This window comes from Geotrypetes seraphini, chromosome 4 (genome assembly GCF_902459505.1).
Source record: "Geotrypetes seraphini chromosome 4, aGeoSer1.1, whole genome shotgun sequence".
Lineage (NCBI taxonomy): Eukaryota > Metazoa > Chordata > Amphibia > Gymnophiona > Dermophiidae > Geotrypetes > Geotrypetes seraphini.
The window spans coordinates 101535989-101553595 of NC_047087.1; the positions used below are offsets into that span (position 1 = coordinate 101535989).

A 17607-nucleotide genomic window follows, 5' to 3' on the forward strand; every position below is an offset into this window, starting at 1 on the left:
GTCAACTCCCATTCCAACCAATCAGGATGACTTCTATTCAGTGCAATCATTGTGGTGCTTTAGTTCCAAGGCACACTATTTGGAAGCTTAAGGCTTATCCCATCTGTCTTCAGCGTGCTAGTATTAAAGAGGAGCTCTATAAACTTAAGCAGGAATTGGATGCAATTAAAGCAGCTTTTATTACTCCACAGAATCATATCAATTTACCACCATTGCCTCAAAGGATAAAACAATCCAGGAATAAATAGGTCACAATAAGATCAGGTTGACTGCAATATGTAACACAGAAACATCCACCATCACAATTATTACCCCTACAGAATTCCTTTGCTCCAAAATTCCTTTGCTATAGCAGGAAAAAAATCCTTGCTGAGAAATTCAGGTAATATGTTTCTAGGCATTTAAACTAGAAGATGGGGTGGTGTATGTATGAAACACAGTTATGGAGACCACCCCCAGCAAAAGACAAGATATGATATAGTACAGATAGCAACACAAACCATATTAGCAACTCACTTCTTAGCAATATAACAGGAAGTGAAACTAAACATAAACCTAAACAAAAGGCAAGTTTACCACTGAAAGATAGCTAGAAAGCAATGACCACAAATGCCTGAAGTCTAAACAGCAAATCTTAGAAATGTATTACATATTTTTATTTTAATCAGGTACATTAGCTAGATTGTGAGCCTTCGGGACAGATAGGGTAGTTTTTCTCAAGTACGGAATTTTGTTTTAGTTTGATACATTGTAAACCGCTTAGGTCAGTAAAATGCAGGAGCAGTATATCAAATCTTAAATAAACATAATATATTCTCCTTAAAAATCACAGGGAGGAGATCGGTAACATAGAAACATAGAAAGATGACGGCAGAAAAGGGCTACAGCCCATCAAGTCTGCCCACTCCATTTACCCACCCTATTAAGTCTGAGTGCTAATGACCTAGTTCCTTAACTCGACCGTCATAGGGATCCCAAGTGGATGTCCCATTTATTCTTAAAGTCGAGCACACTGGTGGCCTTGATCACCTGCACCGGAAGTTTGTTCCAGTGATCTATCACCCTTTCTGTGAAGAAATACTTCCTGATGTCACCACTAAATTTCCCTCCTCTGAGTTTGAGCGGGTGCCCCCTTGTGACCGAGGGTCCCTTGGGAAAGAATATATCGTTTTCCACCTCTACACGACCTGTGACATACTTGAATGTCTCAATCATGTCACCCCTTTCCCTGCGCTCCTCTAGGGTATAGAGCTGCAGTTTGCCCAGTCTTTCTTCGTATGAGAGACCCTTGAGTCCGGCGACCATCCTAGTGGCCATCCGCTGGACCAACTCAGCTCGAAGCACATCTTTACGGTAATGTGGCCTCCAGAACTGCACACAGTATTCCAGATGAAGTCTCACCATGGTTCTGTAGAGTGGCATTATGACTTCAGGTTTGCGGCTGACGAAGCTTCTATTATAAGAACATAAGAACATAAGAAGCGCCATCTCCGGATCAGACCTTCGGTCCATCAAGTCCGGCGATCCGCACACGCGGAGGCCCTGCTAGGTATACACCTGGCTTATTTTATAGCCAACCATATCTTTATATGCCTCTCTCAAGGAGATATGCATCTAGTTTGCTTTTGAAGCCTAGGACTGTCGATTCCGCAATAATCTCCCCTGGGAGAGTATTCCAGATGTCAACCACTCTCTGTGTGAAGCAGAACTTCCTGATATTAGTCCTGAACTTGCCCCCCCCTTAGCTTCATTTCATGTCCTCTTGTCCGTGTCAAATTGGACAATGTAAATAGTTTTTTCTGCTCTATTTTGTCGATTCCTTTCAGTATTTTGAAGGTTTCGATCATATCCCCACGCAGTCTCCTTTTCTCAAGGGAGAACAATCCCAGTGTTTTAAGTCGATCCTCATATTCCAGTTTCTCCATACCCTTCACTAGTTTAGTTGCTCGTCTCTGCACCCTCTCCAGCAGTTTTATATCCTTCTTTAAGTAGGGAGACCAATGTTGGACGCAGTATTCCAAGTGGGGTCTGACCATTGCCCTATAAAGCGGCATTATAACTTTCTCCGATCTACTCGAGATTCCTTTCTTTATCATGCCCAACATTCTATTTGCCTTATTTGCCGCTGCCGCGCATTGTGCCGACGGCTTCAGGGTCCTATCTATCAGTACACCCAGATCCCTTTCTTGTTCACTTTTTCCCAGAGTTGCACCTGACATTCTGTACTCGTATTCCTTATTTTTACTGCCTAAATGCATTACCTTGCATTTCTCCACGTTGAACTTCATCTGCCATTTCTCCGCCCATTTTTCTAACCGACACAAGTCGCTCTGGAGTTCCTCACTGTCCTCCTGCGATCTGATTGCCCGGCAGAGTTTTGTGTCGTCTGCAAACTTGATGATCTCACTGGATGTTCCGTTTTCCAGGTCATTGATATAAATATTAAAAAGGATCGGCCCAAGTACCGAGCCTTGGGGTACACCACTAGTCACTTTCTCCCAGTCGGAGAACTTCCCATTTATGCCCACTCTCTGCTTCCTGTTTTCCAGCATTTGCCTATCCATCTTTGTATATCTCCCTCTATGCCATGGCTTTGTAGTTTCCTAAGAAGTCTTTTGTGTGGAACTTTGTCAAATGCTTTCTGGAAGTCCAAGTATATTATGTCCACCGGCTTTCCACTATCAATTTGCTCGTTCACGGTCTCAAAGAATTGGAGTAAATTCGTCAAACACGATTTCCCTTTCCTGAATCCATGTTGACTGGGTTTCATCAAGTCATGTGTGTCCAAGTGCTGAACTATGCTATCCTTGATCAGTGATTCAATCATCTTGCCGGGGACAGATGTAAGACTCACAGGTCTATAGTTGCCCGGTTCTCCTCTCGATCCTTTTTTGAAAATTGGCGTGACGTTCGCTTTCCTCCAGTCGTCTGGTATCTGACCAGTTCTGATTGACAGGTTTGCAAGTTTTTGCAGTAACTCTCCGATTTCGACCTTCAATTCCTTCAAGACTCTCGGGTGAATTTCATCCGGTCCAGGGGATTTGTCACTTTTAAGTTTGTCGATCTGGTAGTATATCTGATCTAAGTTCACTTCAACTGTGGTGAGGCTGTCCTTTATTTCTCCCATCATTTGCCTTGCCTTGGATGAGGCCTTCTCTACTTGTTTGGCAGCCTTCATGTCTGCGCTGATGATCACTCCCAAGTCCCGTTCTTCTGAAGTCCTAGTTAGTGTTTCTCCATTCAAGGTGTATGTTCTGCATGGATTTCTGCTACCGAGATGCATGACCTTACACTTCTTAGCGTTGAAGCCCAGCTGCCATGTCGAGGACCAGTTTTCCAATGTGATCAGATCCTGCATCATACTATCCTTGAGATTGCTTTCACCTACTATATTACACAGTTTGGCATCATTGGCAAACAGTGCTACTTTACCCTGAAGCCCTCAGGTCAAGTCCCTTATGAATATGTTGAAAAGGGATGGTCCCAGGACTGAGCCCTGCGGCACTCCGCTAGTCACTTCCGATGTCTCAGAGAGGGTACCATTGACCACCACTCTCTGAAGTCTTCCACTCAGCCACTCCTTGACCCATGCAGTTAGTTTCTCACCTAACCCCATTGATTTCATCTTGTTTAATAGTCTACGGTGTGGAACACTGTCAAAATCCAAGTACACTATGTCCAGAGACTCTCCCAAGTCCAGCTTTCCTGTCACCCAGTCAAAGAAGCTGATAAGATTGGACTGGCATGACCTGCCCCTAGTGAATCCATGTTGGCAGGGATCCCTCAGATTCCCCTCATCCAGTATTGTGTCTAGTTTGCCTTTAAGTAGAGTTTCCATGAGTTTACACACTATTGATGTGAGAATCACTGGTCTGTAATTCACAGCCTCCGCTTTGCAACCCTTCTTGTGCAGAGGAACAACGTTGGCAGTTTTCCAGTCCAGGGGGACTCTCCCCGTTCTCAGGGAGAGATTGAAGAGCACGGCTAACGGTTCCGCCAAAACATCGCATAGCTCTCTGAGCACTCTTGGGTGCAAATTATCCGGTCCCATGGCTTTGTTCACCTTGAGTTTTGACAGTTCTCTGTAAACATCAGCTGGTGTGAACTCAAAATTCTGAAATGGGTCTTCCATGCTTTGCTTTGCTTCCAGCCGTGGCCCGTGCCCTGGTGCCTCGCAGGTAAAGACTGAACAGAAGTAATCATTCAGTATTTTGGCTTTATCGGAATCTGTTTCCACATAATTCCCGTCTGGCGTTCTAAGGCGTATTATCCCATTTGCGTTCTTTTTCCTGTCGCTAATGTATCTGAAGAAGGATTTGTCCCCTTTCTTAATGTTCTTCGCTAGAATTTCTTCCGTTCGAAGTTTGGCCTCCCTGACTGCTGTTTTGACCGCTGCAGACTTTGTCCTGTATTCAATGTTAGCTTCTTTTTCCCCGGTGCGTTTGTATGAGAGAAATGCTTTTTTCTTCTCCTTGACTAGGTACGAGACCTCATCTGTGAACCATTGGGGTTTCTTTTTATATATAAGTAAATTTTTAAACATCGAACATACCTGATTTAAATTCTGAATCTTGGCAGCTGCTCCTTTTAGTTTTATTTTAATAATTTTCCTCATTTTATCACAGTTGCCCTTTTGAAAGTTAAATGCTGATGCAGTAGATTTCCTTAGTATCTTCATTCCAGTTATTTATTCAAATCTGATCATGTTATGATCACTACTGTCATAAGAACATAAGTATTGCCATACTGGGACATACCAAAATCCATCAAGCCCTACAGTAGCCAATCCAGGTCACAAGTACTTGGAAAGATATCAAAATAGAAAAAAAACATAGGCGCCAGCTCTGTGGGTGCCTGAGCACCCCCAATATTTTTGGGACCTTACATGACTGCAAGCCAATAGCGGCTCACGCAGCAGTCTGGATTACATTCCCCCCCCCACACACATAGGAATGTAGGTTGGTCACAGGGGGATTGCGGGTGTAGTGTAAGGGGTCATTAGAGAAATGCTGGACCACAGGATGGAGAGAAAAAAAAAGAGATGCTATACCTCCAGGGCAGGGAAGGGAAAGAGAAGGGGGAGTACAGAGATACCAGACCATGGTAGGGAGGAGGAGGAGGGAAGGAGAGAATATACCAGATCACAAGAAGGGAGAAAGAGAAGGAGAAAAATGTCAGACTATTGGAGGGAGAAGGAAGGACAAAGAAATGCCAAACCAAGGAAGAGGAGAGAGGTAGGTGAAAGAGGGAAGAGAAGGGCAGGGAGATGTGAGACCACAAAGGGGGAATATAGAAGGGAAGGAGGGGAGAGAGATGCCAGACTGGGAAGGAGAGGAGAAAGATGACAGACCACCAGAGGGGGAAAGAAAGGGAGGAGATGCTGCACAGGTATGGAGATGAAGATGAAGTGAAGAGAGAGAGATTGTGAAAAATTGCAGACAGACCTTAGAAAATTGGAAGACTAGGCATCCAAGTGGCAGATGAAATTTAATGTAGACAAATGCAAAGTGATGCACATTGGGAAGAATAACCCAAATCATACGGATGCTAGGGTTCACCTTGGGGTTTAGCACCCAAGAAAAGGATCTTGGTGTCATCATACACGATACAATGAAACCTTCCACCCAATGTGTGGCAGGGCCAAAAAAGCACACAGGATGCTAGGAATTATTTAAAAATGAATGGTTAACAAGAGTAAAAATATTATAATGCCCCTGTATCGCTCCATGGTGCAACATCATCTGGAGTATTGTGTTCAATTCTGGTCTCCCTAGCTCAAGAAAGATATAGTGGCGCTAGAAAAGGTTCAAAGAAGAGCGATCAAGATGATAAAGGGGATGGAACTCCTTTCATATGAGGAAAGACTAAAAATGTTAGGGCTCTTCAGCTTGGAAAAGATATGGCTGAGGGGAGATATGATTAAAGTCTACAAAATCCTAAGTGGAGTAGAACGGGTACAAGTGGATCCATTTTTCACTCCGTCAAAAATTACAAAGACTAGGGGCCACTTGATGAAGTTACAGGGAAATACTTTTAAAACCAATAGGAGGAAATATTTTTTCACTCAGAGAATAGTTAAGCTCTGGAACACATTGCCAGAGGTTGTGTTAAGAGCGGATAGCGTAGCTGGTTTTAAGAAAGGTTTAGACAATTTCCTGGAGGAAAAGTCCATAGTCTGTTATTGAGAAAGACATGGGAGAAGCCACAGCTTGTCCTGGATCGGTAGCATGGAATCTTGTTACTCCTTGGATTTTGTCCAGATACTAGGGACCTGGATTGGCCACTGTGAAAACGGGCTACTGGGCTTGATGGACCATTTGACTGACCCAGTAAGGCTATTCTTATGTTTTTTTGAGGGAGGAGTATTTGCACAGGGGAGGGATGGGGAAGGGAAGAGAGATGCAAGAAATACTGTTTAAGAAACGATGGGAATAGGGGAGAAGATAGAGGGAGGAGATGGAACACATGGATGGAGGGGCGAAGAGGAAAAGGGCAGAGAGAGGGAGGAGATGCTGTGCATGGATAGATGGGAAGGGAAGACATGAAACAATAGATAGATTTGAGAAGGAAGCAGAAAAATTGAACAAAGTTGAATATTAAAAGTTAATGCCAGATAGATATAGGGCAGAAAGTGAATGAGAGAAAAGGGGAGAGTGTGGCGCAGTGGTTAAAGCTACAGCCTCAGCTCCTTGGGGTTGTAGGTTCAAACCCACACTGCTTCTTGTGACCTTGGGCAAGTCACTTAATCCCCCCATTGCTCCAGGTATATTAGACAGATTGTGAGCCCACTGGGACAGACAGGGAAAATTGCTTGAGTACCTGAATAAGCTCATGCAAACCATTCTGATCTCTCCTGGGGGAACAGTATAGAAATAAATAAACAGCAAATAGATCAGCAGGTCCTTGAAACGCAGTTAAATGCACAGACAGAAGAAAGTTCAACCAGAGGCTGGAAAAAGATGATTAGAAAAATAAAATCACCAGAAAACAAAGATAGGAATAATTATTTTATTTTTAATTTAGTGATTAAAATATGTCAGTTTTGAGAATTTGCATCTGCTGTCTATTTTTTGCACTGTTCAGGAAGAAATGCATTTATTTCTAATTCTCTGGTGTTGTACTGTATGCAGAATCTGGCATTTTAGGATTTCATTTGTATATATTAGGACTTTTAGTTTGTGGTCCTGTATTTGCATAGCATCTATCTGTGTTCTCTAAAAATGAATGTTGAGAAGCGCCAAACTGTGTGCTTTATGTAGTTTTTGTGATTATTAATAAGATTATATTGTGTGTATATATGAAAAGTGAATGGAAAAATGGCATTACAATTAGTACTATTGTTACAGGGTAGGGTCTGGGGCAAAGTTTGAGCTCCCCCAATCATTTTGAAAAGTTGGCTCCTATGGTAAAATATATGTTATGCTGCTATCCCAGAAATAAGCAGATGATTTTCCCAAACTCCATCTTAATAATGGGAGTGTCAGGGGTTCAGAGAGGGTTTTGGGGAGTGTTGCCAAGAGGATGTGGGCATCCCTCCTGCCGATCTCGGGGCGGGAGGGGGTTCGGTCAGGAGGGAGTAGGCATCCCTTCTGCTGATCTCGAGGGGGTGATGTTTGAGGGTGTCAGGCAGGAGGGAGAGGGCATCCCTCCTGCTGATCTCAGGGGGTGTCAGGCAGGAGGGAGAGGGCATCCCTCCTGCCAATCTCGGGGGGGGGGAGATATCAGACAGGAGGGTGTGGGCATCCCTCCTGCTGATATTGGGTGTGTGTGTCGGGGGGGAGGTCCTCTGCCCCAATCAGCTGAGTCGGCAGGACTCCCCGAAGCCATGGTTTTGGAGAATCCTGCTGGCTCAGCTGATTGGGGATTCTAGTGCTGCAATCAATTGATGGCAAGGGATCCCTCGGCAAAATAGGCAGCTGAGCCACCTATCTTTGCAATCGGACAGACATGATTCTCTATCCAGCGCCAGCTAACATGGGTACCAGTTGGATAATTGGTGGTGGTGGTGGTGGGGGGGGGGTAAGGCATATGTGCCTAAGGTAGACATGATTCTGTATAGGACACTGGTGAGTGATTGACATGCGATTCTTGACCGCTGCTTAAGAGGCTGCTGAGACTGGCAACCTATACAGAATCAGGCCCGTTATCCAGGTACTTTCTCTGTCCCTAATGGGCTCATAATCTAAGTTTTTTGTGCCTAGGGCAATGGAGGGTTAAGTAACTTGTGAAGTCACAAGGAGCTGCAGTGGGAAAATGACTTCAGTCTGTTGCATTAGCCATTTGGCTATTCCTCCACTCATGCTTCCACTCAAAACATACTGTTGGGTGTGCTTCTTCACAATCCAGTGAAATGTATGTATGTTGTGAAATCCCAATTGAGGGTGGGCAGTTTTCAGACAGCCTTAATTGCCATTTCTGAGAACAGTTTAGTTAGTAGTTTTCAACAGTAATTGCTATCAAATAAAAATGTATTTTATACCATATGCCACTCACTTGTCTGCTAGGTAAAAAAAATTGTAGGGCGGGTGTTTACCTGAAAAAGATTGCCTTCAGGATCCATAGCTTCACAAATAACATACGCGGTATGCTTCATGAGATAATATTCAGAAATGTTCCCTGAGTCATTATTGTAAGCAAGTCTGGAAGAATTCTCTATCTTAGAGGAATACATCATGTTTCCCTCTAGGTCAATGGAGAAATAGCCTTTAATGGAAGGAAACACCTATAAAAACAGAGCAAGAAGAAACACTGAGGCCAGTATTTAAAAGATATTATTTATTTAAAACTTTTTATACCATTTACAAAAAACTAACAGTTTACATCAGTTAAAGCATATATAAGGTAAAACCAAACCATACCATAAAATCAACATAATCAATTTCTTCTCTTCACTTGTCATCTAATTTATCACAAGAGTGCAATAGTAAACATGGTTAAACAGATTCTTTTCTTCAAAAGCGGACTAATAAATCACAAAAATGAAGTAACATATAGCTGAATTTTCAACTGCTTCTTAAATTGAAACTGGTTTACACACAGATGTAATTGGCCCACCAGGGCATTCTACATTTTTACACCAGCAATACAGAAAGCCATCGCTCTACTTTCTGCATAATTTCCCTGCACTATTAGAATTAATAGCTTCTGATTTTCAGATCATCCTCTATAATAAAACCCTAAGCGCACATGTGCACTTACAACTCCATGTTCCCTGACAGCATAATGTGTGCCTCCGTGCCGAATTCGATTTCAGGCGCATGTGGCGGCTTGTGGTGGCTTGAGGCGCATGGGGTGGCTTGCGATGGCAGTTTGACTCCTGCGCTGCTGCTGCTGGGATGCCTCTTCTCACCCCCGATCCAGCAAACGCAGCAGTCGTGGGGCATTTGCTAGACCGGCCCACTTCGATAATGCGGGGTAGGCCGCCCTAGCAAAAGCCCCGAGGTTGCCCGGGCTAGCGGATGCTGGACAGGGGGAGCAGAGAAAGGAGAAGGCCTACTGCTGGACAGGAGGGATCAGATAAGAGGTGCTGCTGGACAGGGGGGAGATAAAAGGAAGGGAGAAGGCCTATTGCTGCACAGGGGGAGCAGGGAAGAGGTGCTGCTGGACAGGGGGGAGGTAAAACAAAGGGAGAAGGGCTGCTGCTGGACAGGGGGAACAGGGAAAAACTGCTGCTGGATAGGGGAGGAGGTAAAAGGAAGGGAGAAGGTCTACTGCTGGACATAGGGGAGGTAAAAGGAAGGGAGAAGGCCTACTACTGGACAAGGGGGAGCAGGGAAGAGGTGCTGCTGGACAGGGGGGGAGGTAAAACGAAGGGAGAAGGGCTGCTGCTGGACAGGGGGGAGGTAAAATGAAGGGAAAAGGGCTGCTGCTGAACAGGGGGTGCAGGGAAGGAGTGCTGCTGGACACGGGGGAGGTAAAAGGAAGGGAGAACATAAGAACATAAGAAGTTGCCTCCGCTGAGGCAGACCAGAGGTCCATCTCGCCCAGCGGTCCGCTCCCGCGGCGGCCCATCAGGCCCATTGCCTGAGCAGTGGTCCCAGACTATCCCTAAAACTACCTCTACTCCTATCTGTACCCCCTCAATTCCTTTATCCTCTAGGAACCTATCCAAACCTTCTTTGAAGCCTTGTAACGTGCTTCGGCCTATCACAGCCTCCGGAAGCGCATTCCATGTATCCACCACCCTCTGGGTGAAAAAGAACCTTCTGGCATTTGTTCTAAACCTGTCCCCTTTTAATTTCTCCGAGTGCCCCCTTGTACTTGTGGTTCCCCATAATCTGAAAAATCTGTCCCTGTCTATCCTTTCTATACCCTTCAGGATCTTGAAGGTTTCTATCATGTCTCCTCTAAGTCTCCGCTTTTCCAGGGAGAACAGCCTCAGCTCTTTCAGTCTGTCAGTATATGAGAGGTTTTCCATACCCTTTATCAGTTTAGTTGCTCTTCTCTGGACTCCCTCAAGTAGAAACATAGAAACATAGAAAAAAACGGCAGATAAGGGCCGCGGCCCATCTAGTCTGCCCACCCCAATGACCCTCCCCTATTTATCTCTGTGCAGAGATCCCACGTGACGATCCCATTTCTTCTTAAAATCAGGCACGCTGCTTGCCTCGATCACCTGAAGTGGAAGTCTATTTCAGCGATCAACCACTCTTTCGGTGAAAAAGTATTTCCTGGTATCGCCGTGCAATTTCCCGCCCCTGATTTTCCATTGATGTCCTCTTGTCGCCGTCGGACCTTTGAAAAAGAAGATATCTTCTTCTACCTTGATACGGCCCGTGAGGTATTTGAACGTCTCGATCATGTCTCCCCTCTCTCTGCGTTCCTCGAGTGAGTATAGCCGTAATTTATCCAGCCGTTCCTCGTACGGGAGATCCTTGAGTCCCGAGACCATCCGGGTGGCCATTCGCTGGACTGACTCAAGCCTCAGTACATCCTTGCAGTAATGAGGCCTCCAGAATTGTACGCAGTATTCCAGATGAGGCCTCACCATGGATCTATACAATGGCATAATGACTTCAGGCTTGCGGCTGACGAAACTCCTACATATACATCCTATGATCTGCCTAGCCTTAGATGAAGCCCGCTCCACTTGATTGGCAGTCTTCATGTCTTCACTGATGATTACCCCCAAGTCCCGTTCTGCAACAGTCCTTGCTAGGATCTCGCCATTTAGGGTGTAAGTCTCGCATGGATTTTGACTGCCAAGGTGCATGACTTTGCATTTCTTGGCATTGAAGCTCAGTTGCCAGGTCCTAGACCATTGCTCCAATAGGAGTAGGTCGTGTTTCATATTGTCCGTTGTGCTCTTGCTTGATATGTTACACAGTTTGGCGTCATTGGCTAATAACGTTATTTTACCGCGAAGCCCCTCAGCCAAGTCTCTTATAAAGATATTGAAAAGGATCGGGCCCAAGACCGAGCCCTGCGGCACTCCGCTGATCACTGCCGTCATTACAGAGGGGGTGCCGTTTACCACCACCCTCTGAAGCCTACCACCAAGCCAGTCCCCAACCCATTTAGTCAAAGTGTCACCTAATCCTATAGAACTCATTTTGCACAATAACCTGCGGTGAGGGACACTATCAAATGCTTTGCTGAAGTCCAAGTATACAATGTCCAAGGACTCTCCAACATCAAGCTTCCCCGTCACCCAGTCAAAGAAGCTGATCAAGTTGGATTGGCAGGATTTCCCCTTGGTAAATCCATGCTGACAGGGATCCCGCAGATTCTCCTCATCCAGGATCATATCTAATTGGTGTTTGATTAGAGTTTCCATTAGTTTGCTCACTATTGATGTGAGACTCACTGGTCTGTAGTTCTCAGCCTCTGTCCTGCAACCTTTTTTGTGAAGTGGAATGACGTTAGCCGTTTTCCAGTCCAACGGGACTCTACCTGTACTAAGGGAGAGATTGAAGAGCACGGATAGTGGTTCCGCCAGAACGTCCCTACTGCTGGACAGGGGGAGCAGGCAAGGGGTAGTGGTGGACAGCCGAGGAAAGAAAGATACAGAAAGAAAGAAAGACAGACAGCGGCCGAGAAGAGAGATAGAAAGACAGAAAGAAAGAAAGACAGACAGAAAGCGGCCAAGGAGAGAGAGAAAGAGAGAGAAAGAAAGAAAGACAGACAGAAAGCGGCCAAGGAGAGAGAGAAAGAGAGAGAAAGAAATATAGACACACACATCTATTCTAGCACCCATTAATGTAACGGGCTTAAAGACTAGTAAAGATATATTAGGCTTACAAAGTGCCACAACTTGTCAAAAGTACCATGGTGTTTGATGGTAAATAGTCTGATGGACCACAGAAACAACATTATGTTGCACCCAAAATACAACTGGTAACCAATGTAATTGCTTTAGAATTGGCATAATATGTGCCATCCTGTCAACTCTCATTACTAATGTTGTTGCTGCATTTTGTACCAAATGTAACGCTCTCCCTCTCGTTTTCAAAATTCCAAGATAGAGAGTGTTACAATAGTCTAACCTAGACAGAACCATCCCCTGCATAACAGTCCAAAAATCAGAAGGCAAAATCAACAATTTCAAGCAATAAAGCATATGAAGTTGGCTAAAAAAACATGCCTTACCAGTCTTAACTATTTGCAGCTTCATAGTCAGGCCTGAATCCAAAACAACCCCCAGAACAGTCATTTCTTTCCTCCTAGGTAGTGTCATCCCCAAAACACTTAAGGAATCAGGCCTCAGCTCTTCCCCACTTCTTCCAACAAACATTACCTCTGGTTTTCTCACATTTAAGCATAAACTATGCTTTCTCATCCAGTCTTCTATCTTTAACATGTAATGATTTGTGGACTGTTGCAAATCCATCCCCCACTTATGTACTGGAGACTGGGGCATCAAAATGGCAGATGACGTTTAATGCGAGCAAGTGCACAGTGATGCATGTGGAAAAGAGGAACCCAAACTTTAGCTACATGATGCTGTGTTGTATGTTAGGAATCATTTCCCATGAAAAGGATCTAGGTATCACTGTTGGGGATACGTCCAAACCCTCAGCTCAATATGTGGTGACGGCGGCAGCTGATAAAACAAATAGAATGTTAGAAATTATCAGGAAAGGAATGGAAAACAATGATGAAAATGTTATAATACTCTTGTAACACTCTATGGTATAGCTGCAACCTGAATACTGTGTGCAGTTCTAGTCACTGTATCTGAAAATAGATATAGTGGAATGAAAAAAGGTACAGAGAAGGGCGACAAAAATTATAAAAGGTTTGGGATGCCTTCCCTATGATAAAAGGCTAAAGTGGCTAGGGCTCTTCAGCTTGGAGAAGAGACGGCTCAGGGGTGATATGATAGAGGTCTATAAATTACTGAGTGGAAAGGGTAGATGTGAAATGCTTGTTCACTTTTCTACAAATACTAGGGGGCATGCGATGAAGCTACTAAGTAGTAAATTTAAACAAACCAAAAAAAATATTTAAACTCTGGAATTCATTGCTGGAGAATGTGGTGAAATGTTAGCTTAGTGGGGTTTAAAAAAGGCTTGGAAGGCTTTCAGAATGCTTTAATTTGCGGAGGGGGGTTAGACAAGGTTGTTCCCTATCTCCTTTGCTTTTTGATATTGTTTTGGAACCCTTGTTATTAGCTATTCAGCAAGTAAAGGAGATACAGGGTATTCCTTATTCAGATCGGGAATACAAAGTCTCTGCATATGCAGATGATATATTGCTTCATTTGAGAAATCCAGAAACAACCGTTCCATGCTTACTTGATTTGATTGAGAAATTTGGAAAATTTTCAGGATATAAGATAAATTGGAGTAAATTTGAAGTACTTCCACTAAACGTGTATTGTACAAAAGGCTTGTTTGATTAATTTTCTTTTGTATGGAAGGAAGGTAGATTAAAATATTTGTGTATTTGGATAAAAAACACGCTGGAAGACACAATGAAAGAGAATGAAAAACTTTTATTGCAGAAGGTAACAGAAATGTGCGAGCAATGGAATCCATTACATCTGTCTTGGTGGAGGAGAGTTCAAACTATTAAAATGATGATATTGCCTGTGGTATGTTATCAGATGGGAATGTTACCAGTTTTTTTTAAGGGGACCTTTTATAAAAAGTTAAACAGTATTCTTACAAAATTTGTTTGGCTGGGCAAAACTCCTAGAATTGCTTTAGTATCTCTACAAAAATCAATTGCAGAAGGTGGGGTAAATTTTCCCAATTTCTATAGGTATCATCAAGCCTATATTTTGAGACAGGGTATGTATTGGATCCTCCCAGAGCTCATTGATAATACTCCAGATTGGTTGTGGTTGGAATGGCGACTCATGTTCCCTTTGAGACTATGTCATGTTCTTAGTATTAAAATGCCTAGGTTATATAGAGAAAACAGAATATTTGGAAAACTCTCCGGTATATTAGTAATTTAACGCCTATTCCAATCCATAAATCAATTAATCAAACTATATGGTTAAACTCCAAGATTCAAATTGGCGGATTTAAGGTCATCTGGAAGCATAAGAACATAAGAAGTTGCCTCCGCTGGGTGCATTGGATGATTGCAGGTATACGAAGTTTGGGTGATGTTATTTCAAATGGTAAGCTGCTTGACTTTTCACAGTTGCAACATAAATATGGTCTTAATAAATCACAAAGCTTTAGATGGTTGCAACTGACACAGGCTATTCAGAAGGGGTTCCCTGAATGGAAAAATCTCAATTAGTATAGTATGGAGTTCTTATGCTTTCAGGTGGACTTCTTGGGTCACCAGGCCGCACAGTGGTATAAATTGATAAATGGATTTATAAATAAAAAACCTAAAAATGGACTTAGGGACATCTAGAGCAATGAGATAAAGCATCAAATTACGGCGTCTCAATGGCCACAAATTTGGTCTTGGAGAATGAGATCTACAGTGTCTGCATCTATGAGACAATCTTGGTTTTTTCTTTTGCATTGAGCATTTTGGACCCCAGTTAGATTACACAAGGTGGATAGCTCTAAGTCTAATAGATGCTGGCATTGTAATCTGGAAGCAGGGATTTTAGATCATTTAATATTCTATTGTCCCTTTATCATGGCAGTTTGGAAATCAATTTGGTCTCAAATTAATTGTTTTTTTAGAAAACTATGCAGCATTATCATATGATACAATAATGTTCAGTATGTCAATGAGAACAAAAAGTCAAATTTCATCAAGCAATAATAAACTTTTATTGATCATGACAGGAGTCGCCATACAACACATTATCAGTAATTGGAAAAATTACAGTAGACTAAACTATACCTTCTGGTGGAATTTGTTATGCCATATTTACAAAATGGAAAGAGTACCGTATTTTCACGTAGATAACGTGCACCCATGTAAAACGCGCACACGGGTATAGCGCGCGGGAAACCGAAATATATGTTTAAAAAATTTTGTATACCGCGCATGCTGCCTGACTCTCCTGTCGCCGCCCGACTCTCCTTTCGCCCGCCCCGACTCTCCTCTGGCCACCCCGACTCTCCTTTTGCCCGCCCCGACTCTCCTCTACCCCTGAAAGCCTGATGCCCCCCCGACGTCTGATTCACCCCCCCCAGCAGGACCGCTCGCACCCCCACCCCGAAGCACCGCTCGCATGCACCCGCACCCCCACCCTGAAGGACCGCTCACACCCCCACAGCCTCCCGACCCCCCCATCATGTAGAAGCTCCTACCGGTGTCCTGCTGCTTCCTCTTGGCGGTCCCGCCCTTTCTCTGACGTCAAGCCCTCTTGCCCCGCCGACTCCCCGACTCCCCGACATGATCGGGGCAAGAGGGAGCTCAAGCCCTCTTGCCTCAGCCAACCACGGCACCCCCGACATGATCAGGGCAAGAGGGAGCTCAAGCCCTCTTGCCCCCCCGACTCCCCGACGCGATCGGGGCAAAAGGGAGCCCAAGCCCTCTTGCCCTGCCGACTCCCCAACTCCCCGACAATATCGGGCCAGGAGGGAGCCCAAGCCCTCCTGGCTCTGGCGACCCCCCCCCCCCCCCCGCTAGTTGTTCGGGCCAGGAGGGAGCCCAAGTCCTCCTGGCCCTGGCGACCCCCCCGCTAGTTGTTCAGGCCAGGAGAGAGCCCAAACCCTCCTGGCCACGGCAACCCCCTACCCCCACCCCGCACTACAATCGGACGTCGGGGGGGGAACTATGTAAAAAAAATTTTGTACAACGCGCTCACGCGTATAACACGCAAGGTTATGCTTGGTTTGTAAAAATCATGTATAATGCGCGCGTTATATGCGTGAAAATACGGTAATTGCCATACAAAGAGGGAATTATAATAATTTTAAAAAGATTTGGGGGCTATTAACAAGTTATTGCAATGATTAGACACCATTATCCATTGAAAGTACACTTATACATAGGGGGAGGGTATAAAGTTATATTAAGATTCGATCAATTGATAATATTTATATGATATTTCTGATTAAAATATTTGTGGGATGGTGGCAGGGGAGGGTATAAATGTATGTTTTTAAGATTATGTTAAAAGAAATACAAGTAATGTTTACAAGATTTAAATGATGTAATATTGTGTTCTTGATGTAAGATGGAAAAATGAATAAAGAATTTGGAAAAAAAGAAAGAAAGAAAAAAAAAAGGGCTTGGATAATTTCCTAAAAGAGAAGTCCATAGGCAATTATTGAGATGGCTTGGGGAAATCCACTGCTTGATCCCAGGATAAGCAGCATACGGTCTGCTTTACTGCTAGGTACTTAGGACCTGGGTTGGAATACTGTTGGAAACAGAATACTGTCCCAGTATGGCAATTCGTATATTTCTAAAGCACTGCTTGCACATCTGGGTTGTCAGGAACTACTCTATCCACAAGGCTTAGTGATGTTCCATCAATATTCTGCTACATAAAAGATGCTTCAGAGACAGCCAAAACAGAGATCTCTACCGCGCTATAACTGTTCCTGGTTGATATGCATCCAGGATAAGTTGTCTTGCCATCAGAATCTGGAAGAAAGAGTCTGGTTTCCCCATTCCTTTTCTCCATCTCATCACAGGTAGATGAAAAAACAAGCAAATTATTTTTTGGACAAAAGAGAGCTCAGATCAGGGCTTCCGCATAACAATTATTTTTGAGGGTAGAAAGGCTTACCTCATAGATTCCTTCTGGCTTTATTTTAACAGATGTCCCATCCCCAAATCTAGTATAATAATTATTCTCATCACAATGCATTATGGCTGTAGCAAAATCCTTGTGTTCCACTTGTACACACCTCACTTCTTTTGTGAATGTCTGTTGGATTTCCTCTAAGCAAAAACACATGACAAAACAGAATCAATCTCCCAGATTCAGTCAATAATTAAAGTTCATGTGATAAAGAATTTTTAGAATATACCTCAACCAACAAAACTGCTTTGTTAGTTTTAATGAACTGGAAACTGAGCCCCTGATTCCTCAGCCCTAGATGTACCAGAGGGGAATAAGCCCAGGACTTCTGTCTCCCCCATCACATGTATTGCGGCACATGGATGTTCCTCAGCTGACCATCCAGCACAAACCTAGCATGATACAGGTTGGAAAGGTCTGAGGAGTCCATATTAACCGATTTTAAGTAAAACTGAGGCAATTTGAGGCAGATAGAGGCTTTTTAATTA

The 17607-nt window shown here is 43.9% G+C and overlaps 1 protein-coding gene across 2 annotated transcripts in view; it reads right to left on the minus strand.

Annotated features, from left to right (window-relative positions):
* Positions 1–17607, minus strand: part of SPAG17 (sperm associated antigen 17) — a 742651-nt gene that overhangs the window by 215763 nt on the left and 509281 nt on the right. For both annotated transcript variants that reach the window (XM_033941513.1, XM_033941512.1), the window contains exons 30-31: positions 17105–17259; positions 8534–8722 (exon numbers count right to left, since the gene is read on the minus strand). In XM_033941513.1, the coding sequence (XP_033797404.1) occupies positions 8534–8722; positions 17105–17259 (344 nt within the window). The remainder of the gene's footprint in view (positions 1–8533; positions 8723–17104; positions 17260–17607) is intronic.